Source organism: Parus major, chromosome 2, assembly GCF_001522545.3.
Source record: "Parus major isolate Abel chromosome 2, Parus_major1.1, whole genome shotgun sequence".
In the NCBI taxonomy this organism is placed as follows: domain Eukaryota; kingdom Metazoa; phylum Chordata; class Aves; order Passeriformes; family Paridae; genus Parus; species Parus major.
The window spans coordinates 44,874,416-44,901,552 of NC_031769.1; the positions used below are offsets into that span (position 1 = coordinate 44,874,416).

Consider the following 27,137-nt stretch of genomic DNA (forward strand, 5'->3'; position numbering starts at 1 on the left):
TTTTATTTTATTTTATTTTATTTTATTTTATTTTATTTTATTTTATTTTATTTTATTTTGTATTGCCTTATGCTAGATCACTTGTTATTCTAGATATTTTGATGACTTACAGGGCTACATTAAGAAGAAGAAAACTGTCTCTAGTGAGAAAGTAACCATCAATCTTTTCTTTTTCCTTTCTCCTTTTCTCCTAATGTCTTTCCAGAGTCCGGTCTGAAGGTCACTGGGATTGACTTTCTGAAGAGCCAGAACACGCGGCAGCACCACACGGATGGGTACAACATCAAGAACCTGGTGGTGCGGCGCGGCCAGCCCTTCCAGGTGCAGGTCAGCCTCAGCAGGGAGCTGAGGGCTGCCGACAAGCTGTCCCTGCGCTTCACCATCGGTAAGCAGGAGTCCCTCTGTGGCCACCAGGCAAAGCCAGGGAGCATCCAGCTGCCTCTTCCTGGCACTGCACAGGCACTGCAGACCTGTGCAACCCTCTCACATATTGCCCTGGGTTTGCTTCTAGGTGAAAATCCTATGAAAAACAGGGGGAGCCTGCTGTCGCTGAAACCGGAGCGGGAGGATTTCACTGGGTGGAAGATCTCCGTTGTCAAGAAGAATGGCAAAGAGGTAGAGCCTGTGGGGAGGGGTCCAATGCCCGGTACTGAGCCCATCAGAAGCTACAGAGCAAAGCATCCTCATTCCCCTGTCCTGCTTTCCCTTAGTCCTATGATTTCAGATGGGCAGCAGCCTTGTCCTGCTTGGTTCATTGCTCCCCCCATGCACAGGCAGGCTTTGCCCTATCCCACTGCCTTCCCCTCTTTCCCTGCAGGGACCTCATGGCCCCCAGCTCTGCCACTGGTGCCAATCCTGTGGCACCATGTTTGTGCCATGCCTGTGGTCATGGTGGGATGTCCTTCATGCTGTCTCTCCTTGTTGCCTCCTCAGTGTCTGCTGTCTGTCACCAGCTCACCCAATGCCCCTGTGGGAAAATACAACCTGCATGTGAAGACTGGCACTAACATTTACAAGCCTGAAAATGGTGTCATCTACCTTTTGTTCAATCCTTGGTGTGAAGGTAAGTGGTCCTGCTCAGTGGAGTGATAATTACTCCTTCCAGGGATTGTCCCAGATGGAGCTTTGCCTCGCATTTTCCCTCCTCTCTTTCTTACATACATTTTTTTCCCATAAGACACTGTAAGCAGCATCCTCATGGAGCCAGTGGGAAGCTGGGCAATAGCAATGAGCCAGCTCCTCATTGGATATCCTGCAGTGCCGGGATGTAGAGGGACATCTCCCAGTCACATCTGTTTGCACCTCTGTACCATCCCTCACTGTTTCCCTGAGCCAGCCAAAGATTAACTGAGAGAACTGGGTTGGCTTGAAAAAAGTTCTCCAGTTCTCTCTGCTGTCTACTCTACAGTGTTCAGAAATAAGATTTTTGGAACAAGAAAAGAGTGGTCACATAGCAATGGACCTAGAGGGGGAAATTAAAGATTAGTCTTATTGGAAATTCTTTCATGATAGGAGCAAAGAAATGGGAATGCTGCATGGTCATCTGTTGGTGTGAATGTTGCAGATCCTTGGTTACCCCAGTTTAGCTTCCCACAGAAAATTCCAAATAGGGTGTGCAAACCACCTGACATCTGAGGGTTTGGGATTTTTTTCTCCAGATGATGTTGTCTACATGGCCAATGAGGCACAGAAGAATGAATATGTGCTCAACGACACCGGCTGCATCTATGTCGGGTCTGCATACAACATCTACGACAGGCCCTGGAATTTTGGGCAGGTAAAACAGAGCTGTCTTGTCAGCCCCATTACCCTTCTTCATCCCTTTGGCATGAAGCCCATGAGTAGCTCAAAGTGCTGGAATGACCCTGCCAGCTTCACTGGGAGGGCTCACTTGCTTAGAGTTATCTATGTGCCTACATATGTTCCCCACCCACAGCTGGAGAACAGGGTTTAGTGGAACATTGATGGTCAGATCGTGTGACCTCCTGCTAAAGGATGTGGAAACTGGGAACAGGGTGTTACTGATTGAAAGAATTCCCATAAGGGAAATTCCTGCGCTCATGCAACTGTAGGTCTTGTTAATCCGCTAATGAGACAGGGGGAGGGCTGATGGGGAAAAAAAATGACTTAACTGTTGCATCATCATCATCAGGAATGAAAAGGGTAAAATTACTGGCAGAGGTTATCACCTTTCAAGTGGTGCCTTCACTGACAGCCGTGCAGGACACAGTCAGCCACCCTCTCAGGAAGGGTGTTCCTGCACGCTGCCTCTGAGATAACTCCAGGGGAGAATGTCAAACTGGCTTGGGCTAGAGATAAAAGGTGGATGCAAGAGCAGATTTATTTGCACCCTGTAGAAAGCAAACAGGAACCCAATCAGAGTATCCTGCACCTTATCCAGACAGAAATCTCTACCAGAAAATGTTCCAATCCAGTTTTTTTTTTTGTTTTGTTTTAGAAGTCTACAATTTTTGAAGGATATCTGCAGATATGTATCTGCAGGACAGACATAACCCAACTAAGTTTTACACAAAAGGGGCCAAAGGGCATCATCTGTAGGGCTGTTCCTATCCTAATATTTATTCTGCTCTTAAACAATGAGAATTGATATTGATATTCTGACAAGCTTCATTGGATCAGATGTTTGACATCTTTCTGAAGTGGCCCTCAGGGAGCTTTATCAGCAATTACTAATTAGAAATCTTTGCTATAATAATTAGCATTTACGTATGTTTCTTTTTTCCAAGGTTCACTTTATACCTATGTCAATAGACTAATTATTAGTAGAGATCTTAAATGTCCATTACTCTTGTGAGTAATTTGCGGAGTTGTGGGGACACGACGTTGGTGACTTTTGTGCAGAGGAGTAAAGATTGCTGGGTCAGGTTCCAACTGTGTTTGCAAGACACATGAGACAGGCTTTTGTCTTCCAAGGCTGGGATTAATTTTAGCCCTTCTTTGGAGAGAACAGCTTTGGGAAGCCCCACAGCCTTGGAAATTCAATATCATAAAGGAAGTTTAGAAGTTAGACCTAGTCATACATTTTCCTCCAAATACATGCTTTACAGTGACAAGCAAATTCTGTTTTGGAGCAGCATATAAAAATATCTCTGTTTTCTCCCCAAAACAGTTTGAGGAATTTGTCTTGGATGCCTGCATGTATCTGCTGGACAAAAGCAAGCTCAGTCTGAGAGAGAGAAGGGATCCTGCAAATGTGTCCAGAGCCATGTCTGCTTTGGTAAGCCTCTCTCAGTGAAGTGCTTTGCCTCTCCGTATCTTCCCTCCTCCTTGCTTGCTCTTCTTTCCCTGGGACCATGAACACCATTTCAGGAGGCATATGGAGTAGATTCCTTTGGGAAACTGCAAGCAAAGAGACAGAGGCATTTTTGGGTGGAGGGAAGAGGCAAACAAAAATATAGCATGTTCCCATCTCCAAAGTTTGCAGCTGCCCCAGTGGTTGTCCTTCCTCATCAGTTGTGTTGGTGGGGGCAACACAAGAGTTGCGTTTTGGGCAGGTAACTGCTCTCTGTGGTGGGACCCCTTTGGAGCCCTGTGGTTTAACATACAAGATGCAGAGTCAATTTTTACTGCCCTGAGCAGAGGTGCCACCTCCCTCTAGATAGGCAGGTGGAGGCTTTCTAACCAGGGGAGCTTCCAGCCAGCACCAGCAGCCTTGATGGGTCCCACATGGCAGTGGGAACCACAGGGCTGGCCAAGACCCTGGGGTTTATTCAGCTTCATCCCTTCATTTTTCTCCTTTGCGTGTGGCCACAGGTTAATGCCAACGATGACAGCGGAGTCCTGATGGGGAACTGGTCAGGGAATTACACCAATGGAACATCCCCTATGGATTGGATTGGGAGTGTCACAATTTTGCAGAAGTACTACAAAACAAAAAAGCCGGTCTGTTATGGCCAGTGCTGGGTCTTCGCAGGAGTCCTCAATACAGGTGAACAGTGACCCGCCCCCCTTCTCCCACACCCCAATCACTGTGCTAGTAATTACTGTGCCTCTGAGCATCAGAGGTGGCAGGGTCTGTCTCTAAGGAGAGGCTGAGGGAGCCAGGACTGCCCAGCCAGGAAAAGAGAAGGCTCTGGGGGTCTGATCTTTGTGTGTAAATACCTGAAAGAAAGGAATGGGACACAGACAGGCTCTTCTCAGTGATGCTCAATAACAAGACCAGAGGTGATAGGCACAGCCTGAAATATGGGAGCCTGAAACCTGGGAAAACAGCTTTTTTCACTGTGAGGGTGGCCAAGCACTGACACAGGGTGCCCTGAGAGGTTATGGAGTCCTTGGAGATTTTCAAAAGCCATCTGGACACAGTCCTGAGCACCTGCTCTGGAGGACCCTGGGTGGGCAGAGGGGTCAGATGAGAGGATGCCCACCAGCCTGAGGGATTTTGTGACCCTGTGTTTTGTCTGTCTGTGCTGCAGTCATGCGTTGCCTGGGAGTGCCATGCCGCTGTGTGAGTACCTTCGACTCGGCCCACGACACAGAGGGGAACCTGACAGTTGACATTTACCTGAATGAAAAAGGAGAAAAGCTGAACTCGCTGTCCTTCGACTCTGTCTGGTACTAATGCTTCCTGCACCCTGTGCTGCCTTGCAGTGCCCTGTTTTCCACCCCCAGCAATTCCTTTGAGAATTTCACTACTTCTTGGGGTTTGTTGCCCAGGAGAGAGAGAGAGAGAGAGAGAAAGCCAGGGGTTTCCCAGGGTTACCCGCAAATACCCATTAAATCTGCCCTTACTAAAGGATTAAGGGAGGAGATCGTGACTCTTCGGACTGTAACAACTCACTCCTTTTCTTTCCCAACCAAATGCACACAGGAACTTCCACGTGTGGAATGATGTCTGGATGCAGAGAAAAGATATACCAGATGGGTTTGATGGCTGGCAGGCAATTGATTCAACCCCGCAGGAGCAAAGTCAAGGTAGGATTTGCCTAGAAAGGCCTTTCTGCAACTCGTGAGGGAGGCAGGGACATTTTGTGTGAAAAACATGCTTCCCAGACAGCAAACCAGGTGCTCTCCATGCACAACTTCATCCACTGGGGCAGTGACACTCTAAAGCAGTAGGTGTCACTCCTGCCACCTCAGCCCAGGATGGAAGGAATAGCATTTCTTGGCAGGCAGAAAACCAATGCTGTGGGAGCATGAGTGTTGTTTCAGAGGTTAGAGCACATCTAAGTCATTGGGGTCACGAGCCTGTTCATTGGTAGATGAGAAGAGTGATCACCAAAATTGGTGACTACACTCTCTACACAAGTTCAGGGAATTTGAAACTGGAAAAAACCCAAAAGGTTAATCCTCAGGGAAGCACAGAAAGAGGAATATTGCCTAGAGATCAAACACAGGTGTCTGGATGCAGTTGACTTCATAACCTGATACTGAAATTGAAGAAGGAAGAAACTTTCTAGCACAATTTTGAAGCATTAGAAAGCAGGTATTCATTATTGCAGCATGCTGGACACCCAGAGGCTATCTCCTCTAATTGGGTGTATCATAAAACTTTACAACAAGGTATTATATTATTATGATCATGCAGATTCATTAGAGTGTACTTCCTGGCTAAAACATAAACATCACTTCTCCTAGAACTAATTTGCATGCATCTGCCTCTTACTGGAAGGCCTTTCCTGGTCCTGGAGGGTTGTCTGAAGGGGTCCCTGGTGGTCGTACTCGTGGTACCGATGACCTTGCCTTGAACTTCTCTTAGAGCACGTGCTGTGGCTTCTTGTCACATAACTTTGCCTCAAATGCCACTATATTCCTCATTATCTGTTCATCCACTGATTCCAGTTACGTTTAGCATCCTGTGTGGCTGCTTTTGCATTATTTTATCTACTTCTTTAAAACACATTGCCCTTGTATGGAGAAAGTATCGTTATGTTCCGTTCCTCTTATCAAACCAAGCTGTGGCTTTCTAACCTTAAAATAATCTAAGTGAGGGGAAATATGCAAAAGCTCCTACCAGGCCTTGGTCATCTATTAAAAAAGTCCCAAGCAGCTGTGGGAGAAATGAGAGGTTTTGGAGTTCATTACTGAGTTGGAGGACTGTTTACTGCTAAGTATCAACTGCCATGGCCACAGATTCCTGCTTGAGTGTGTCTGAGTGTGGAGCAAAAACTGGAGTCACTGCTCATGTCTGGAAAATCAGCTGATGTTGAATGCCCTTTCCAGGTCGTTTCCAGTGTGGCCCATGCCCAGTGAAGGCTGTCCGGGAAGGAGATGTGTATTTGCCCTACGACAGCAAGTTTGTGTACGCAGAAGTGAACGCTGACAGAGTCTACTGGGTTGTCAAGAAGGTGAATGGCAAGGACAAGTACTTCAAGGTTGGCACCGAGACCCGAGACGTCGGCAAGAAGATCAGCACAAAAGCCGTGGGGCAGAACAGGCGGGAAGACATCACCTGGGAGTACAAGTACCCCGAAGGTAACAGCCCCCATCCTCTAACCTAGTGCCAAAGAGGAGACCCCGACCACGCAGGTCACCCCACAGCATGTGTCGCTGCCAGGAGAAGCCTGCAGGAGTAGCTGCAGTGGCAAACATAAGGTCTGGAGACCCCCGGGAGGCAGCACTGCTCCCGGGCATCCTCATGCCCGCAGTGACACCTATAGGCTGCTCTCCAGGGACACGAGCAAGCTTCCAGACAGTGAAAAAAAGGGCTGAGTGATGGACCTAGTCATCACACTGACCTTTGCTTTATTTCTTCTTTCTTCTCCATTTTGTCTTTCCATTCCCCAAATCATAGTGGGGGGGGTGGGAGGGGAAATCCCGTATTTTCTTCCTACAGTTCTCAAGATCCAGCTCTGTTGTCCTAGGCTGTTAAACCCTTCTCACTGAGGAGGGAAAAAATATCAGACTGAAATATTTAAGAGTATCCATCCTCTAAATTGTCTCTTCCAGGATAGTCTTCCAGTCCAGAATCCTACAGTGGTAGGTGGTAGCCTAAACCAAGACTTTGTCCTGAGCAGAGGCTGGAGGTGCTCTGACATCCTCGCTGCTTATCAGCAAAAGGATAAATAAAGGGAAGACAGCTCTGGGTGAGGAGACTGAGATACAGCTGTCACTCATATTTTTCTTCATCCAGGCTCCAGAGAGGAAAGAATGTCTATGCAAAGAGCTATCAGCTTCCTACGCCCTTCGGGATTGATACCTCGTTCAGGCTATGCTTCGACTGTGCAGACACTAAGTGGGAGCAGCCAGCCTTTGATCCCGAAGGAGCCAGCCACCAAGACTGGGCTCCACGTTGAGATAACCAATACAGAAGCTTTGCATCCTGGCAATCCCCTTGAAATGGCCATCACAGTGAAGATCTCTGCTCCTGGAAACTGGACCGTTGATGTTACTGGATCCTGCCAGCTGCAGTACTATACTGGGAAAGTTCAGGCCAATCTTGGAACTATCAAGGAGACCATCAACCTAGAAGGCCCATCTGGTAAGCACAGAAAGCTCTCTGTGTTCTGTAGACTAATTTAATGTGGCGGTCTGGGGTTTGTAGTGGCTCCACTATAGACCAGGGTATGGTTCTTACTTTGTGAAGAGCAGAAATTGCCTGCCTAGAACCTACCTCCCTCTTAACTGCATTTGGAAGTCTCAGTTAGACTGGGATCCCTCTGTAGCAGGGACCAAAACACAAAGGCCCCGCTGCAGCCTCAAGGAGGTGGTTAGAAATACATCAGTGTGGGCTGGCAGAAGTTTTCATGGCAGGAGTGAGATGTGCTGAAACACATCTCCCTCCAGTCCTCACTCTCTAAGCATCAAAGATGTCACCTCAGGCTTTGTGTGCATCCATGTGGATCTGATCCCTCACAGAATTTAGATGGATAGAAATTTCAGCCTTTTTTTTTGCACTTGTGTTTGCCACTCTGATTTGGCTGGTGGTGATGCTGGTGAGTGTTATTTTCTAAATTCTTCACCCAAGCAAATTCCCACATCATGACTGCCTGCCTGGCTGATCCCTGGAGCTGTTCACTGCTGTGTTTTGCACATCTTTGAGTAACCTGAGTTGCATTTTTGATCCCAAGCAATGTAACTGAAACTTGCTAAACAAAAGACTAACGAGTGATAAAAAATTAGCAACCCTTGCTGATTCCTAGCATGAATCACTCACAAAAAGAAAAAAAAAAAAAAAGTAAAAAAGAAGAAGAAAAAAAAAATCTTTGCTGTTGAGTGCTGAGTGTTTTCACTCAGATACTGTTGCTGTCAAAATGCAGCAGGACACAAAGGTAGTCCCATATATACATGCATACATATATGCACTTAGGGAAAAAGACAGGTGTTTTTTGTTTTATTGCCAGAAGGCAGGAAGCTTTGCAGCTGAAGCAATGTCTAGCACCAGCACTGCCTTTTCTGAGCTGCTAGAAGGTTGTCCAGGCAATAAAAGATAAAATCTGAACTGAAAGGAAAGGCAGCAATTTTATAGCAGGTAGAGGAACCCTTGGGGGTGCAGGCTTAGAAGTACCCAACCTTCTGCTCCTCTGCCTCCTCCTGAGTGCCCAGGCAGCCAGGGATGAGGGTGCCTGCTGAGGTGCTGGATGTGAGCCCAAGCCAGTGCTTGTTTGAGCAGAGAGATAATGGGACTCAGCCACCTTTCCCATGGGCTGCATGGGCCAGGTACCACCCACCCAGCCAGGGCTTCCCCCCACAGGAAAGCAGGAAGGTCTCAGCAAACATGGCTCATGCCACACCTTGGGACACCAGCCACCAGAGCTGACTTTGCCACCCAATTCCTGGGTGTGTGACAAAGCATCAAGTTGTGTTTTCTTTCCTGCAGAGATGCAGGTCCCCCTGAAAATAGCACCTGATGCGTACATGAAGACGCTGTCCTCCGTGGAAGATGAAGTGCTCATCCTTGTCACTGCCATTGCCGAGGTCAGGGAAACAAATGACAAACTCACCAAGGAGACCTCCATGAGATTCGAGTATCCCCCCATCACTGTCCAGGTGAGGCAGCTGCCAGCTGGGCTCCTGGGGGACAAGGGTTAAAGCTCTGCTCACTGCAGCACCACAGTGCTGGTAGCATTCCCAGGGGGATCTCCCAAACAGCTGCCTCCCGGGATGCTCAGTTCTTGGCATCTTATTTGGCTAGTCAACATTCATTTGAAGGTTGAAAGCAGCCATGAAATTTAACTTTTATTATTGCCCCATCTAAAATGAGAGGCAGGGGCTGCTGGAGGGAAGGGGATGGGAGAGGACAGTTTGTACAGCGCCTGCCTCCAAGCCCACAGCTCTCCCTGCTGAAGGAAAAACATGTTGAGGAAACAGCTTCAGGAGGGTAGAAAGGTTATGAAGGGGGTGTCCCCCACCATGCTGATGGTGAGCAAACCATCAGCAGCTCTGGTATCTTTATTACCCCTCTAATCCCCAGTCTTTGGGTTTGTTTCTTTCCTCCTCTGCCAGATGCCAGAAACAGCCCAACTGTACAATGACTTCACCTGTGCATTCATCTTCAAGAACAAGCTGAATGTGACCCTGGAAAACTGCAAGCTGCTGGTGGAGGGCTTGGGCTTGTTTAAGATGACAACATTTGAGCAGGGGTAAGGAGATGAGACAATTAAATGACCATGGCAGGGCTCTGTTCTGTTTATATTTTTTAAATATCCTTAAAGAAGTAGTATGGGGATCTGGAGAAACAGGGACCTTTGCCAGCTGTGTTTGAAACTGCATTTTGGCCAGACAGACCCACACAGCAGTTGACAGGCGCAGGGCAGAGAAGCATGACAGGGGCTCCCCCTGTGCTCCTACTGTTCTTCCTAATAAGTGTGAACACAGCTGCTTCCTTCAGAACTGACTTTGGTGTTTCAGCAGTATGGGGAACTCTGGGGAAGGTCCCCAGGATCTCTGGGACCACCAGGCAGTACCATCATGCCAGGCCCCATTTGCTGCAAATTGGTCATGGGGGAAGGGGAACACCCACCCTAAACACATGCAGTGACTATTTCTTTAAGAGAAATTATTCCAAAGTGACAAATAACCCTAATTCATGCTGGGACTGTTTTGGTTTTTCCTTTGTCTTTAGGGATATAATGCCTGGCAGAATCATGAAGTCTGAAATAATATGCACTCCAACAAGACTAGGAGAGAGGAAAATCATAGCCAAGCTGATCTCAAACCAGATCAAAGGGATCTCTACAGAGAAGGCCATCACCATCACCGAGTAGGATCGGTGCCTTGTCAGCGTGCAAATGTTGGCCTTGCTAAATGTATCACACCCCTGGGCACTCCTTGCCTTCTTGCTTGCTGCACAGTACTTTTAAAGTAAAGAGAAAAATGCCATAAAGCTAAGGGAATTAAACTGGCTTAAGGGCACAGTTGCATTGATTGCAGTTAATTGTGATTCAATAAAGGTTGTGAAAATCGACTGTGTGATTTGGTTTGATGATCTTGTCACATTGGGATGGCTCTGAATCCACAAGGGGGTGTTCCCATCTCAGAGCAGGGATGGGAGCTCATGTTGGTATCAGTTTCAGCCAGAGGTGGGTGTGAGCCTGGGAGGGGCAGCAGTGCTGTGGACATGGAAGGTCACACAGGGACCTCACTGCACCAAGGGCTGCTGTGCAGCTCAAGGCACATTGCAAGCAAATCCCTCCTGAGCAATTCCCTCTTCCTTCCAGCTCACCATCTAGGGGATGTACCAGCATGTGCTTTCTCCTTAGAGTTCAGAAAGAGCAAACCCAGCAAAGTCTACCCCAACACCATTTTTAATACATCTTCCTATCCCACTTCTTTTGGGGGTTTTCAGGCATTTTTGGAAGAGGTGCCATCTCCAGCAGCATTCATTACTAGTGCTTCCCTAGAAATGAAGTGTTTCTCCTTCCACTCTGAACACTGCTGAATTACAGAAATAACCTCAGTGGCAGTGTACATCAGGAACTCTTCCAGCCATGGTCACACTGGAGAAGACAACAGCTGTGCACAGCTGGAGCCCACCATTGTAGTAGTGCAGAAAAAAATTCCCCATTAGGCTTAAGGGCTTCCTCACACCTTTGCACTGCACACCCCAGCAACTCTTGAGGCCACATTTAGCAAGGGATTTCTCTGTCCCACAGTGTGGCCAGCAGCAGAGTGGCACTGGGTTTGCCAGTGTTTCCACGAGTAAAGAGGAAATCAGGTCACACAGTAGTACAGGGGGTAATTTTTCTGTTTATTTAAAAAGCAAATGCTCAAGCATTAAGGCAGTAGAGTGGAAAAAATAAATGGTGACTACATCTGGTTATGTGCCAGCCCTTAAAAAGGAAAGAGGGAAGGAAAAAAAAAAAAGGAAGGATATAAAAAGGTTTTAACCACTCTCTTGTGTTTCAAAGATTTGAGGAACTCCCAGACGAGCACGCATGTGGCTGCCAGGCCACAGAACGGGGTCAAGGCTGCCCTGACCCCTGCTGTCCCTCTGCCCACAGTGTTGTGTTGCTCCACAGCAGCACAGGGTCCCCAAAAGGCCACCTCCTGCCACCCCTGTGGCACAGCACGGAGTGGGAGCTCCTCTCCACAGGCAGAGCGGGTGCAGGGTCCATGTGCATCGTGTCCACAGAGTAGGGAGGAGCAGGTGGCGCTTGGCAGATGAAGTCTTAGTTCTTTAGAAAGTACAACAGTGACCAAAAGCACAAAAGGAGTTTCAAACAGCAAAAAACATATTTTTTCAAGAGATGTAAATTCCCTATTTGCATAGAAAACCTGCTGTGGAAGACACCAGGTGAGAAGTCCGAGAACACTTTCCACATATGCCACGACTCTGTCCATCACATGTGTGAGAGCAGTGATGGGATCCTCAGCAGACCATGTCCCACTGAGCAGTGCAGGGGGAGCATCCTCCCCAGCCCCATAAATCTAGGGCACTACAAGCAGGCTCTCCAGGATGTCTTTCCTGGGAGGTGGTGAGCCAGCTAGGACCATAGCAGCATGGTCTGAACATGAAGGCATGCTCTAACAAAGGGCAAGAAGTGTGTAGGGGGAAGGGAAGGTAAACAGTGAGCTTAGGTTCAATTCCATGAAAATCATGTTGGTCTCAAGCTACCAGTCAATCATTAAAGAATGAGGTTTATACAAAAGCTGTGGATAAAACAGATTTTTCCAACTTTTGAAGACTTGTGATTTCTGACATTTGTCACTCTACATTGAGACACAAAGGAGATACACCAAGGGGTACCGGTACTTTGGAAGGGGACAAGGGAGACTGACAGCCAAGAAACACCAGAACTGATTTGCTGGGCACAGGAAGTCACCCTGCTAAGTCTTGGGGGCACCACAGATAGAGTTGACTGTCCATGCTCTGTGTAAGGCACAGGGACACATCCCTGTCTCATTCAGACTGTAATTGAGGAGGGGAGATGACTGTTCTGGCTCTTACCCTCCTCCTCACACTACTTTTCTGTGTCCCCTGTTAAAAAAAACAAACCTGGAAATGCCAGCACTGGAGGAACAACAGGAGAGGTGGGAAACAGGCAAACTGTTCTTGTGATGAAGTGAACCAGGTTTGAGTGGAGGAGAAATTAGGCTGCCTCCATCCATGCCTACCCAAAGCCATGTCCCAGAGTAGGGTCCCTGTCCTGAGAAGCATCCCTGGAATGCAGAGCACAGGGGTCTCTCCCAAGCTGACATCCCTACATGCCTGCCTCAAGGTGATTTTCAGCCACAGAGCAGTTCCTCCCTCTAGCACCATTCCTATTGCAGACACAGCACTGGAGGCAGAGGTGTTAGCTGGATGCAGAGGCGGAGCAGCAAGCCAAAATTAGAAACCATGAGCTAAAAAGGGCACTCTTAGTCTTCCTCTTTCAACATCACCATTGCTCCCTACAGAAAATCCCTTACAGACCTGTGTATGTCCCTGACATCCCGTTCCTGTGGGATGCTGAGAGATGAACACAGGCTAGTGCAGAAGGAGAAGGGCTTCTTCCCTCAACACCCTGCTGCACAGGGCACAGGAATTCCAGACCTCCTGTCTAAAAGACAAGAGAGGATATCTCATTTCCCCTCAAATGTGGGGTTTCCCTTTATCCCAAAGGCTATAAATACACAATTCCTAATCACATTTTCTAGATCTACTTTTTACTGACAAAGAGAAGACATCCAGGGGGAACAGGGGATGGGACAACTATTCAGAATTGTCAATCACCCTGGTTTTGGTGAAGCTGTGCTTCTAACAGTCAAGGCACTCTATTTGTTCCCAGTACCTTTGCCAGAAAAAGGGACTGCTATGGCAGAGAACAAGTCCAGGAGAGAATCTCATCCCTCCACAGTAGCCCTGAATGCCACACAATTAATGCACACAAAGATGCTTTCTGAGGGGTTAAAAATAAGCAGAGAAAAAAAAAAAATCTTGTAAAAATTCCATTTTGATATTGCTCCTATAAATAATAAAAACTTCATATAGGTCTTTCACAATACCATGCTTTCATCCCAAAAACTCCTTTCTCTTCCTTTTGAGAGGAAGCAGTTACCTTTGGTTCAGGTTACAGGGGTGGGGGAGATAAAAGAACACATGTTCTGTGGGGGGAAAACCATTAGCATATTTCTAGTCTCCTGCAAATTTAATGACAATTAATCTAAGGGATATGACAGAAGAAGAAAAAAAACACAAATGAAGAACAGCCTAAACTGAAAGTAGCCTGACATCTGAAGGATGCCAAGCATTTGCAGTGCATCTGAATGCAGCAGCTGGCAACACCTCTGCAGGACTTTGCTGCCTCCAGCAGTGATGCCCTCTCTGAGTGATGGGTGTTCCTTCCACAGTGTCCTAGGATGACTCCAAATTTCTCCCAAATTTGCCCTAAGCTAGGACATACAGGTTCACCAGCACTCTGCAGGGGCTGGCTGCAAAATTAGTGCAAGGAAACCCAGTGTAATGGCACGTACTAGCAGGACAATGTTATACCCCAGTAAGATTAGGAGGCACTATTCATTCTCTACCAACTCTAGCTACCAGGAAAAGAAGAGAAACATCTAAATTAGACAAGTCAAATGGAGAGAGGTAGTACCTCCATCACAGGGTGTTCACATAGCCCTGGTACCTGGCCTAGACCACTTCCCTGCTCCCTGGGCTGCAGAGCTCAGCCAGGCAGCTCCCACTCCACACATCTTACACATGAATGAACCACAGCCCTGGGGAAAAGCTTCCCCCCCACCAGCACCAGCAGCTCGACATCCCAGCCAACATTTGCCCATTCTTGGCTGCACTGGCCATGGGTGAATGCTCCTGCCAGCCTGGCACCATCACAAACCCATCACCACCTCCAAGAAGCACCACCAGTCCTGGGCAGTCTCAAAAGCACAGAGGGTAAAAATTAACCCCTGGAGATATTTCAGAGTCCAAAGGAATCACACCCAGGGTGAGCTCATCCGTCGCCCTGTACCCCACCTCTGCTAAGACTGGTGCACCAGCAACATTCATTACTCAGAAGAGCACCCACGGGATGGGATAAAGAGGATGCATTTCTCCAGAAAACCTTCAGAGCTGGCTAATCTTGCCATCACACATTTAGTCCTCCAAAGGGCTGTAAGAACAAAAGATTAACCAGACTCCCTAGGATGGCACATTTCTGGGAACTGGAGCCAATCTATCTGACAATTATAAACTGTCCTTAAAGGCCATGTAAGAAAAGATCAATAAAGCAGTTGACACAGGTCTGAAAAGGAGCTTATAAACCCCATCACTTATGAAGCTCTCTCTGGAGATTTGCATTGCTTCTGCTAGTGCAGTAGCATCTGTTCCACACCAATACTCCTGAATTTTTTAACGCACCAGAAAGTATGTTAAAAAACAACCCTTAAATCTCCAGCACAAGTAATTATTTAAAAAAAACCCAAACCACCTGAAAGCTTCTCCTGGAGGAGAAGGACACTTTGCTTATTCACGCAGCACTTGGATGGCAACATCCCGAGCCAGAAACTGCTCGATTTCTTCTTGGGTCATTATTTCAGACTCAGGAGCTGCTGGCACCGCTTCAGCCGGCGCTGGGCTCTCGCAGTTCAGGTTTGAGAAAGGGTTGAACCAACCCAGGGAGAAGGCACCTCCAAATGCCAGCTTCATTCCTGCCCAGCCGCTGATCTTCTCCCAGGTTGGCTTCTGGTTTTTAAGTCGTTCAATACCCTGCAAGGAGAGAAGAGTTTATGGTCGTCTCATGCTTACAGCAGGTATTTGGGCACCGAGCACTGTAGCACATGCAGAACTGCCTACCTATAGCCAGGCTGATGCTATTCCAGTTTGAGTTAAAGATTCCTCTGTATTACTGAGAGCTTCATCTCCAAATTTAACAGCAAAACCCTCACACAAGATCAAATTCATGGACAGTCTGAATCTTGCTGATGTATTTTGGCATCGGTTGCTATTGATTTTTAGGGTACAGAGACAGCTTCTGAAAAGCCAGCCTGTTGGGAAACATGGACCTCTCCTCACACAGCTTTTTTGAATCCTTCCAAGGAGTGAAAAAATAAACTTAAGAGTTTCACCTTGTTTGGGCATTTTTTGCAATAGTTCAGACACAGCCAAAATACTGCACCTTTTTCCAGCGATCAGGAATTTACCAGTGCCATACCTAGGCTAGTCACTGGAAGTTCACTCTGCGCCAGTTAAGTGCAAATATTTAAGAACACAACTTCCATTTACCAAACGGTCGAAGATTAATCACAATGCAAGCCAGCTAATCTGCTGGGAGGTGAGAAAATCTGCCCAGGTTAAAGTGGAGGCTTCAAAATGGGACCGGAACCCTGGTCAGTCGATATTCTGATTCATTCTCCCTCCAAGAACGTCACTTTCAGTAAAGCAAACATTTTGTTTGTACCTAAAGAACAGATCCATCAAATTTGGACAGCAAGATTTTTTTTCCTGGTAGTCTTCTCCATGTAGAAATAGGGAAGTAAAATTTATTTTCTTAATGATTTTTTTAAGGCTACCATTGTGTGACACAGGGCACAATTTTTTATGCCTATCTTCTGTATCATGTAAGAGAGGAGTCATCTGCAGCTGTGTATGATGATCCACTTGTGAGGATATACAAGTGATCACACAGAGTCTTTTCTTAGAGAAGCAAGAATACTGGATCCAAGTTTTGAGAAACCCAGGGAAAGGAAAAAAAGGTGCAGATTGGGTTAAAACTGTAACAAAGAACCATTTTAGAAGAGCTAGATGAACAGTACACTTGTCACGTTCTAATTCTACGGATTTTTCTTGACAACACACAAAACATTCAAAGCTTTGCAACGAGGGGAAAGGAACACATGCAGCAGCTCGGCAGCAACACAGCTGCACTTGCTGTCAGCCTCACAAATAACACAACAGCAGCAGCTCAGTTTGCAATAACATTGAGTCAGCACGAGCAGACCCAGGAGAAAACACACCATAAACCGAAGCACTGCGTGCAAAGCTTTTGTGAACTTCATTCCTTCATTCATGCCCCGTTTCTCGTGCTGATTTAAGAGAAACCCAGCAGTAAATGTGCAGACAGGAATGGCACAATACCAAATCGGAATTCCTCAGGGTTCTAACTTGGGAAAAATTCAAGCCCTGAAGGACTTTGAAATGCTAAGCACACTGCCAGCTTGCAAATGTACCATTTCAAGTGCTCCAGGGGAAATCCCCTGCAGCCTCTGGTCCCTTGGGATGCTACATTCGGTGTGCCTCAGCCAGGGCCCAACCCTACCTCCCGGCTGGGCAAGCTGGAGAAGAGCAGAGCTTGTGCACAGCAGACCCTTGGCAAAGTGTTCTAGCACTACCATGAGCTTTTCCTCCAGGATGCTGCATTTCCAGCACCCAGTGGCTGGGCAAAGCAGAGGCTTTGGCAGCTTGAAGCAGGAGAGCACCTTTGGTTGTGTGCTGTTCCTTAGTGAACTGCAGAGGTTTCCCGTGTGTTAGTGACTGGCTGGAGCACGGCTGGAGCACTTACTGTGTGAGCATCTGGAGAGAAGGAAAACAAGTAGCACAGAGCAGGAGGAGAGACAGACACCAGGCATTTAAACCCTTCCCTGAGAGCACAAGCTTTAACCCTGCCCTCAGCCATTTGTGTAATCCGTTTCAATCCCTGCTGACATCTAGACTGGGAATACAAATTTGGAACACTTCTGGGCAGCAACCCATCATTCCTTCCCCCCATAAAACACTGCTCACCTGCTCCTACCAGCAGCTGCTAACCAAGGCAATAAGCAAGGTCAGGTTGTGCTAATGCCAATTAGAGAGCTGTTCATCAGAAGGGGCATACTTTCTCTCTCCCAACCTGACCTCACTAATCTCTTCACAGCATGTATTCAAAATAAACAGAAGTTTTATAATTGCATCTTGATCTAATTTTGGCTGCTGGTCACATGGTCAGTAGGGCATGAGGTTATGCCTTAAAAAGAATCTAAGGGAGATGGAAGGAATGCACAGCTGTTAAAGACATTTCATTACTGTTTAATGAAACTTTTTAAAAATAAATATACTTACATAAATCTCTCACCATTATTTTAGAAAGTGAGAATTTTGTGTATTGAATTAAACCATGACTTGTTTCTCTTTCCTATCATGCAGCTATTCCACTTAATTAAAATAAAAAAGTGCTTAGAAAGCATCATCTTTCCCTATTTCAAATTACATAATTTTGAACCCATACTAAAAAGACATACACTGAGAAATATAAAATACTGGACATTCCTCTTTAAGTACGAGGCACGACATTGCAAACATGGGGACAGTTAGACAAGGTTGACCTGTGACCACTGTGATGCTGTAGGATAATACTCTGTTTCTTCAACTACTGCCCTCGGTATCTGCTCCTGCCCAATGCCAGAGGAGGATGGTGGGCTGCACGGTCTGACCCAGAAGCAATCTGCAGGACAGCTCTTGAATGTTAGAAGAAATGCATTAATTTCTTTCAATGTACTTTTAAGATGGGAAAGAGCAAGCCAAAAAGCCAAGCATTGAGATGGTTAAGGAGAAGACACAGAAAGCATTGCCATTGGAAATCATGATTAAGGCAGAATTTCTCTTACAGCAGTTCCTTGCATACACATTTCTGCATGGAGCACCACTTAGTTTTCTAAAACAGAAATGCTCTGATTGAATTTGTCCTTTAATTTCTCTTGGCCACACTAAAACAGAACCAGCACCTGAAATCAGGTAGTCCTGACCAAGAAAGTACTTTCCATCAGCAAACCAGTAAGTCCACCTTTCTCATATTAATACTGACTTACTTCTAGTACCATTCAAATTGCATCAAACAAAGTCATACAGCACAAGGAAATCTGAAGGCCCTGGTTATCATTATACACACAACAGGTACCACTGGCATTTCTGTGATGGTGCCTCATTAAAAAAACAAAAAACAGAGTTTGACTGAAAGTATCAGTACTATATAATGCTGTTTAACAATTAGCATTTGGTTTGAAACAAGAAAAACTCAGTAGTTACACATTTTTCCACAATGGTCAAAAGACCAGAACAATGCAATTAATCTTCCTCCAGAACACATAGCTAATAAGGGTAATTAAAATAAACCCAAACTGGAATGTAGAATTTGTAATCAAAACAATTTTTGAAGCAGTGAACTATAGAGAGATGCATTCATTAGTTAATTGCCTAGGTGACTAAAGCCTCTCCCCTCAATATATCTGATTTTGCATCAAGGCAGCTTTAGGGCCAGATTCTCTGCCAGTTCAAATTATCACCTGCACGTGTCTCACTGGCTGGACTGACCATGGCCCAAGATCCAACTTGATTATTAAGCTGGGAGTGTTCTCTGAGAAACACCATCACATACTCAAACCAGAGTTACAGCCTCTCCCAGCTGGAGAAACAAACCACTGATTAACAGATCAGTATACTACCAATTAACTCACTTTTCAACTTGGAAGTTGATCACACACATTAATTAACTTTTATATGCTTCTGCCTGCTTGCATTCAAAAGTGAAAGTTCAGAAAACCATTACAGATTTTTCCCAAGATTTGGAGCGAAGAAAGAAAGAACAGCAAACAAGTTTTTGGAAAAGTTTTATTGCATTTGTTTTCCATATGGAAGCATTGACAGATTGAAAAGATGCAGCATTCACATTACTTCCAAAATGAGACATCCATTCAATTTCTCCTTCCCTGATTTCCCTCCCTTTCCCCGTGGCTTTGAAGCAGTCTAAACAGGTCAGTTTCCAAAAAGTTATTTTAAACCAAGGAAAGAAAAGATTCCTTGGAAGTCACAGACACAGCTGATTTGTGTATTTCCCTTGTTTGCAATTCATTTGATGAGCCCATGGGAGTTGTGAATCAAAAATATAATAAAATTCCTGCCTGAACAGAAAATGTTGTTAATTAACATTAAGAGCTGGAATTATGAATGGTTTAGCTCTACCCGTTTTTGGAATGCCTTCTGTCCCTCCCACTTTTCATCACCACACAGTTCATAACAGCATGCATGCTCCTTACCATAAATATTTCCCGGTTTCAAACCCTTACACATATATGTGCGTGTGCTTACACACATACACATGTATGCATAAACAGGAGAAAAGATTTACAAAGCTCTAAACCAGGGCAATGCTAACAATATAGGATCAATCACCCTGGAACACTTACACATCCCATCAATATTAGTCTTTATAGTAATCTGGGCATTCATGTCAGTTTTTTACGTTAACACCGTTTAGCATTGCTCTAACAAGTCATTGACCAAGACAAACACACACCAAAAAACATGATTCTGCTATTCTAAACACTTGAAAATTAGCTTGCTTGCTTTTCCTGGAAGTGTAAGGCATGTAATAATCCAAAGAGTCTTCTAAATCTGCCAGTTATCCTAAAGGGGCAACAATTTCCTGCACACAAGGGAGGGAACAGATAAAATAATGCCTGAAAGATGGAATCAGTCCTGTGGCTGGAAGGAAAAAGGAGGGTGGAGTGGGAATTGGTGTTGGCAACGTTTAAGCACTTTAACTGTTTGTGATCACCAGGTCAACTGGCTCACTTGCTGTGTTGCCTTCTGGTCTTGCACCTTTTGGTACGTGAAGTAGCTGCTTCCCCGTTCAAGTTCACTTATGAAAGAGCAATGTGCTCCTTCAGGAAGTCCAAAGGTGTCTGTGTAGGGCTGTTGGCACTCACATGTCATCCACAGAGCTCATCACAGTCAGGAGACAGCATGAGAATTTACTCAGAAGAGGTGGGTCATAACAGAGAAGAGAGGATCCCCTTCACATTAGTTATGCCATACAGAAAGCAGAGAGAAACAAATGCCAGTAAAGTTAATGTGATAAAAAAGAAAGGGAAAAGAAATAAAAGAAAAAAAAAAAAAAAAGCAGCAGCAGTTTCAGCCAGAGATATAGAATTATCTAAAATGGTGGAATACAGGGCTTTTTTTTCCTCTGCAATTATCAGCCATTTAATAGACATAAAAAAAAGTTCATTTTGCTTTTTGTTTTAAACATTCATGGAAAATTTGTAACAGTAGTGCTGTAATATGTTTCTATTTTAGTGGAAATGCTGGTCAGGAATTCCTCAGACCACATATTGGTATGGGTCTGCTTTTCCTTGGTCTGGTGTTGCGAATGGGCTAAGCCATGCTATAGAGAACGGATGGCCAAATACTGCTTTCATGTTCATCCATTTTGTTTTTTTAGCCCATCTTCTCTCTTCCTTTTTCAACTGTTCTATTCCCTGAAAACAGAAATATCACATTTTCAGTCAAATACTCAGGTTTTGTAGTTCTGGATTCGGGGAAAGGTCTACTCTCAGTTACCTCTTATCCAAAGGACAGAGTAAGAAAATACAAATGCATCTGTACTGCCTTTCCTTTTCTTCTCACTGTTCTATATTAAAAAATACTAAAGCTAGAAAGTGTTCCTTGGAAATAAAGTTGCTTTCATTTCCTTCAGACCTCCATACTTCAGAACCATTTTAAGACCTGCCATCCAATTGCCTCTGATGTCAATAAAAAAAACCCACCACTTAAAACCAACCAAAAAGCATGTGCTTTAATGGCTGAATGCGTTATGTGCTAACCAGATGGAAAAGTTTTAGAAGAAACTATTACAAGCTTGCAGACAAAAACAAAACAAAACAAAACAAAAAGAAACACCACCCAAAAACCCCACAAACCCAAAGATAATCTCTGTAATGCTCCCAGATTCACCAAGCAAGTTCAGGAAGTGCTCATGCCTCAGTGTAGCTGAGTCTACCTGCTGCCTCTTCACGTGTCATTAGAATCACTGCTAAAACATGCATGGGCTGACAGCAGGGAGAGAGGGTTAAATAAGATAACTGATTTGAAGAAATCATTGGCATTGTTTAGTAAAGGTTAGAGGCAGAACAAAAATGAGCCATCAAGCAATCAGCCGAAACATTCTCCAGTTAAACATTAAAAGGAAAATAAAAATCCGTACTGTGTCTGAAGCCCAGGAACTGAATTTGGAAATTCTTTCAGGAAAAATCTGGCTTTTCTTTCAGGAAAGCCATTTATGCTTGGCTGCCAGAGAAGCACAATGAGTAAGAGCAGTCACTGGAGAGCATCACTCTCCCACGGGTGGCAGCAGCAGCAGCTGGCAGATCACTCAGCTCCTTGACTCTGCATCTTTTGCAAGGTAAGGTTTCTCCTGACCTACGTGTGTCTCCCACGCTCCACAGTAATGCCCTGCTGTACCTATCTGTGCCTCAAATTACTGATGCTGGGAGCTCTGATGAGCACAGCATGGGTCAGCTGCAGGAGTTGGGCTGATCCCTGGTAAATGTCTCCTCCAGAGATAACAGCAAGACACCAGGGTTCTGGGTCCTTTCAGGCAGCCAGGAATCATCTTGGCAGGACAGCATACACAAGATGAGGAATGAAGTCTCCCAGTGACTGGAATAGAGAGGTGAAAAAAGGGCAACACACAGCCCTGTCTCTAAAATGCAAATAAGAACGCTGCAAGAGAGCACACCAAGAAGCATTTCATCTGGAAATATTCCTCTGCTCAAAACAGATTGCTTGCATGCAGCTAGCTCAATGCTAGCAAACCAACAATGAGACATTCCATGGAGCAGAATCCTTACTGGTACGTATTAAAAAAAACACCCAAAAATAAAAACCCACAACCCAACAGGGGAAGACCATAATTCATTTCTTTATTTTAGAATGTGGCATTCTAAATATCCTACATATTTTAGAATGTAGCGTCTACGAGTCCCCAGAATTAGGCTGGAAGGGAAAATCTAGGTACTTATTTGGGTGCCCAGCTGTAGGAAGCAGTTTCTAAGAATTCCTGTCAGGTTCCAAAGATAGAGAAATTCAAATGATGATTTCACAGGCAGCATTGCTAATTTACACACTTACGTGTGTAAATGAACACAAGCTCAGCAGGATCTGTACCACACTGCACTTCTTCCTGGGGCTCTCCCCATCAGAAAGCACAGTGAAGTCTTCCTCTGAACACAGACAGGTGGAACATCAGCCTCTTGCAGAAGCCAAGCATTAAAGCAAGCACTGCAAAAAAAGGCTCAGAGCAATGGGCCTGTACAGCATGTAATGACAGTCACAGCTCTCTGACAGCAGCCAAAACACCTACTCTAGCTTCAGCTGGCCACGGGCAAACAAGGGGAAAGAAACCCAAAAGAGGCAGAGGAGGAAAGAAGTGCTGTCACTCTTTTAAGACTATCCCTTCTCTCCAGCCACTCTGAGCATGCTTGGTGAAGAGTGGAAGTATTCACAAGTGTGGGAACAGCCCCAGGAGTCACCAGCTCCATCTTTACAGAAGTGGGCAAATATATGGATTTAGGACTGTAATATTACTATATAATCTCTACTATACCATCTTCAAATGAGGGATGGCTTGGTGGATTTGCACCAGACTGTATCCAGCAGGCTTCCATGAGCCTACTCATGTAGGTACCTCTTCTGTTTCTCTCTGGCAGGACTTTTTGAACCATTGAACAGGTAGCTAAAGCTGGAAAATCCTGGCTAAAGTAAGTGTGTGTGTGTGTGTGTGTGTGTGTGTCTGTGTGTGTGTGTGTGTGTCTGTGTGTGTGTATTCCTCCCCCAATTACTCATCTTGGCTTTCCAGCACATAAACCTGTGAATAGTGACAACCTGGACACACAGCTGAATTGCAGACAATCCCAATGTAAAACCACTTCATTAAAGGAAAAAGGTTCTCCCATCCACAGGGACAAATACCCTCTCCAGAGTAACCCCAGCTACCTATGCCTACCTTTTGGGAGGTACTGTCAACACAGCACCCCAGCCAATACACAGGGTACCCTACTTCCCTCAGGAACCCTCAGAAAGCACCATCCAGCACTGTGCTAGCTCAGCTTTATTACACTGCACCTCTCCTCACAGGGTACATGGCACTCCCTGTGCCATGAGGTGAAACCCTGTAGCCCATCACTGCTCCTACAAAAGGTGAGAGAGAGATGGGGTAAAGAAGAGAGTGTGAGACACCCACCGTTTCATCAGTGCAGATGGAGTGTACTTGGGTCCCAAACATAACTGAGGTGAAGATGAGAAATAGGAGAGCCTCAAAACACAAGAGGATGAGTAGAATCACTGTAGTTGGTGGAGAGAAGGAACTACATTCTGTGAAGACAAAACAGTGGAGTTGGAAGGGTAGACATCAAGTAATGCACCAGCTGCAAAACACCTGCTAAGCCACAAGTTTCCCATACCCAAACTATCAAATAAATTATATGAACAACATTCCCAGAAAGACACATGGGGAAGCTCTGACATTCAACCATAAATGATCACGCCCTCAAATTTCAAAGAAAATGAAAAAACCCACCAAAACCCCTCCAACACTTCAAGACTGCAACTTTCTTTTCCACTTTGGTGTTTCCCCAGCACACTGACTAGGATGCAATTCTGCCCCATTTAACCTTGAGGTTGTCTCTTAAATCTTAGACTTAACAGATTTTCCACAGTGATAAATCCATTAGAAATCTCAAGCTGGCAGTCAGGACACAAGCATATGTAGCACCAACATAAAAGCAGGATGTGCATCCTTTTGTAACTGTTCTAAACTGTAACTTAAAGAAGGTCAGATTAAACCAAGTTCCTATTTTTCCTCATACTCAATAGTGCAAACTCAAGAAAGAGCTGGAAAAAAGTATCAAAACCCAAGAAGGTAATTAGAAAGGACGAGCAGAAGAAAGTAATGTTATAGGGGTCCATGTCACAGTTGAGTGCTGCAAAGTTACAGCTGAGTGCTGTAAATGCCAGAATGTCTCCAGATTTTTCCAAAATCTAAAACTCTCACCAAAAGCCTCTATTTTTCTAATGAGATCTTGGGCTTAAACAAATACATCATAATCAGTGACTACCACAGTCTGCACAAACACAAGGCAGCTGGAACAACATATCCATCTCTCCTAACAGCTTTGTTCTGCCACCTGAACCTGGCACAGGTAGGAAAGTGCTTTCCCCACAGGAACAGGCTTTGAGAAAGAAGAGAAGGGAAACTACCTTTTGATGTATCCTTCCCTTATGGCCCTGGCCACGGCTGTCAAACGCAGATGTTCCCAATGACAGCTGGCAGCTGTTTTACAAAGTTTTGAAGTGCAGAACAACCTTGTCAAGTTCAATTCATATGTGTATCCTCTGCAGTACTATGAACTAAAACCAGTCATTACACTTAATAACACTACTGAAATTCCAAGGGAAAAAACCCTTCTCCTTTTCCAAAAAAACTCACATCCAGTACATACATGGGCACACATATTCTTTGACACCTTGCTGTTCAACTCAGCATTACATTCAGGATTTCCTATATCCATTTGTGGTTTTAAGAACATAGATAGACTGACTTTGTGAAAATGTACTCACTGACTACTTCAGAGTGAACACCGAGGTTTTTGGTTTCGCTTTTTTGAGCTGCTTGGGCTCCGTTTTTGGTTTGCTGGGTTTATTTTTTTCTGAGGACAGGAATTGTTTGTTCTCGTGAGGGTGGATTTTTGGATCTGAGCTAGCATGTTTTCCTGGCAGTCTTGCAAGAGTGATTCACAGTACCCTTTTAAAAAAAGCGTACACATTCTTCTTATCTTTTGTTGGCACTCAGGAAATTAGCGCCGTGTTCATGCCAACAGTAGGTTATTGCATACATAATCCTTAGGTGCTCCTTACATATCAGCTTTTTCCTATGACTTTCAGGTGTAAGTTAAAACAGAACTTTTTAGCACAGAGATTCCAGCAGGTCAAAAAGAATTATGAGGTTCCAGGACTAATCATTAAAAAGACCAAAAAAAAAAAACAAACAGAGCTAGCATAGCAGAACCTTTATAGTATTCTTCTGAAACAAGCAAACTGCATTTTAAGTTCTTATTCAAAGCATAGTACGTTATTTTAATAAGGTATTTTGTTTATACTCACTTGTCCAGTCTTCTTCAAAGCAGTACAAGAAGTGAAATCCCACCATGATTAGAGCATGCAGGGAAATCAGTGCTATATACATCTGAAAAATAAAGGATGTAATACAGGTACCAAGTGAGTTCAAAGACCAATATGCTAAATCTTCCCAACACTTTATTTAAAAGCATAGTGCTAAGATTTCAAAATAAAACCAAACCACAAAACAACTCCAAAAACCATCAAGCTCTGCCATCTCCCCTGAAAAAGCACCGTGAAGCTGGCAAATGCCACAACTACACAGATTCATTCTCTCCTTACAAACAGCTATGAGTGCACACAAGGCAGACTGCTGAATTTAACGCCAGCTGGATCCAAAACCCAGCCTCCTGTGTCCCAGAGTGGCTTTCCACATGACTTTCTGTCCTTACCTCAGTACCTGAGTACTGCAGGACTTTCAGAGAACAGTAACACTGATCAAGTGTTACTTGCACAGGATACAAGCATTCTGTTGTCAAAGCTTATATCCTTGCTCTTGACAGCACTACAGCTTCCCAGAGGAACAACAGTTAATTTCTTTTAACCAGAAAATGTACTTTATCTGTTTTCCAGTATGAGGTTTAGAAAAATGATGTATTTTTTTTAAGAAGCACTTTCTCCTGAGGCAGACACTGGCATGGAATGCCATTCTCTCAGGCTTTAATATTTCATACTTAATCATTTTTGGTTTAAAGGAAGTCTCAGCTTTGTAATAAAACTGCATGTAATAAAAAGTTAGAAAAAAGTTAGGTGCAATGTTACACATAGATTTCAGTTTACTAAGACAGGGCTAAAAAAAATTACTCTTCTGAACCTACAAACTCTCACAAAGATAGGCAAATAGTAGAAGTGAAAAAGACTTTCTAACAAGAAACATCTCTGGAAGCAGTAAAAGGCAATAGGGGAGCATTCTGGCTGTCCTTGCAAGTTGAGCATGCTGCTGTTCTTTCACTTCCCCATGTATCAAAAAGAATATCCAAGAACAAAACCAGCAACCCTTATTTTGTTTCTCTCTACCAAATTAAATACAGTCTGCTTGAAAGTGGATATCAAATTTCAATAGAAACTGAAATCTTTTTGAGAGGACTAGAACACCTAGCTTACTTCTCAAGATAAAAAAACAAAACAACAACCTGCCTGCCCATAGGAAAGAAATGGAATTAATTCTGTTCTGTAATCCACACCCTTACAAACCACATCATAGAACACTAAGCCTGTCATTTAACTGCAAATCTCCTCCTTTCTGCTTGGTAATATGAGAACACTCTTCTCAAACCTACAGATGTCTCAAAAGATTTATTAATAAAACAGAGCATCACTGAAACTCACACTGTAATGTTCACACTACTCCCACGGGATATTCGCAGTTCACTTCGATGAAACACATTTCAAACCTTCCAGAAATATCCACTGTTCAAGTTTGTACTCCCATTTTCTTACTCATGATGCTACAGATATAGTACAAAGAAGTCAAGCACCTCCTTGGGTTTTCAAATACAAAAATAAACCACTTGCAATTAAAAGGTGGATAATTCTTATCCAAGGGAATGCAGACTTCCCACTCCTTCTTTGAGACGTGGCAACAGCTCTTATTACATGATCCCACACAGATACTCGTACAACTACAATGTTTAGGAACCCCAAGTATGGCCTGGGACCCTACCAGCCACTGTTTGGTGTAAAGGGTGGCCCCTCCCTCAAAGAGCTCAGCACCACAATACACTACTCGCATAACAAAGCAGGTACTGAACAGCCATCAACACAAACCTCAAAAATCCCTGATAAATGCTTCCTGATGCCTTTTCCCATTGCTGTGGATGGATGGGTGGGC

The 27,137-nt window shown here is 44.7% G+C and overlaps 2 protein-coding genes across 8 annotated transcripts in view; one reads left to right on the forward strand and one right to left on the reverse strand.

Annotated features, from left to right (window-relative positions):
- TGM4 (transglutaminase 4) overlaps nucleotides 1–10,366 on the forward strand; it is a 14,070-nt gene extending 3,704 nt beyond the window's left edge. Inside the window, exons 2-14 of the mRNA XM_033511945.1 lie at nucleotides 206–385; nucleotides 512–615; nucleotides 934–1,063; nucleotides 1,659–1,777; nucleotides 3,131–3,238; nucleotides 3,775–3,949; nucleotides 4,437–4,575; nucleotides 4,832–4,935; nucleotides 6,184–6,435; nucleotides 7,094–7,441; nucleotides 8,780–8,949; nucleotides 9,406–9,542; nucleotides 10,025–10,366. Of these exons, the coding sequence (XP_033367836.1) occupies nucleotides 206–385; nucleotides 512–615; nucleotides 934–1,063; nucleotides 1,659–1,777; nucleotides 3,131–3,238; nucleotides 3,775–3,949; nucleotides 4,437–4,575; nucleotides 4,832–4,935; nucleotides 6,184–6,435; nucleotides 7,094–7,441; nucleotides 8,780–8,949; nucleotides 9,406–9,542; nucleotides 10,025–10,166 (2,108 nt within the window). The 3' untranslated portion in view covers nucleotides 10,167–10,366. The remainder of the gene's footprint in view (nucleotides 1–205; nucleotides 386–511; nucleotides 616–933; nucleotides 1,064–1,658; nucleotides 1,778–3,130; nucleotides 3,239–3,774; nucleotides 3,950–4,436; nucleotides 4,576–4,831; nucleotides 4,936–6,183; nucleotides 6,436–7,093; nucleotides 7,442–8,779; nucleotides 8,950–9,405; nucleotides 9,543–10,024) is intronic.
- ZDHHC3 (zinc finger DHHC-type palmitoyltransferase 3) overlaps nucleotides 1–27,137 on the reverse strand; it is a 52,909-nt gene that overhangs the window by 3,792 nt on the left and 21,980 nt on the right. For 3 of the 7 annotated variants that reach the window (XM_015617512.3, XM_015617513.3, XM_015617514.3), the window contains exons 5-7: nucleotides 25,292–25,373; nucleotides 23,373–23,503; nucleotides 11,129–15,088 (exon numbers count right to left, since the gene is read on the reverse strand). In XM_015617512.3, the coding sequence (XP_015472998.1) occupies nucleotides 14,846–15,088; nucleotides 23,373–23,503; nucleotides 25,292–25,373 (456 nt within the window). In that variant the 3' untranslated portion in view covers nucleotides 11,129–14,845. The other 4 variants (XM_033511946.1, XR_004495860.1, XM_015617515.3 and 1 more) reach the window with 4 other exon arrangements.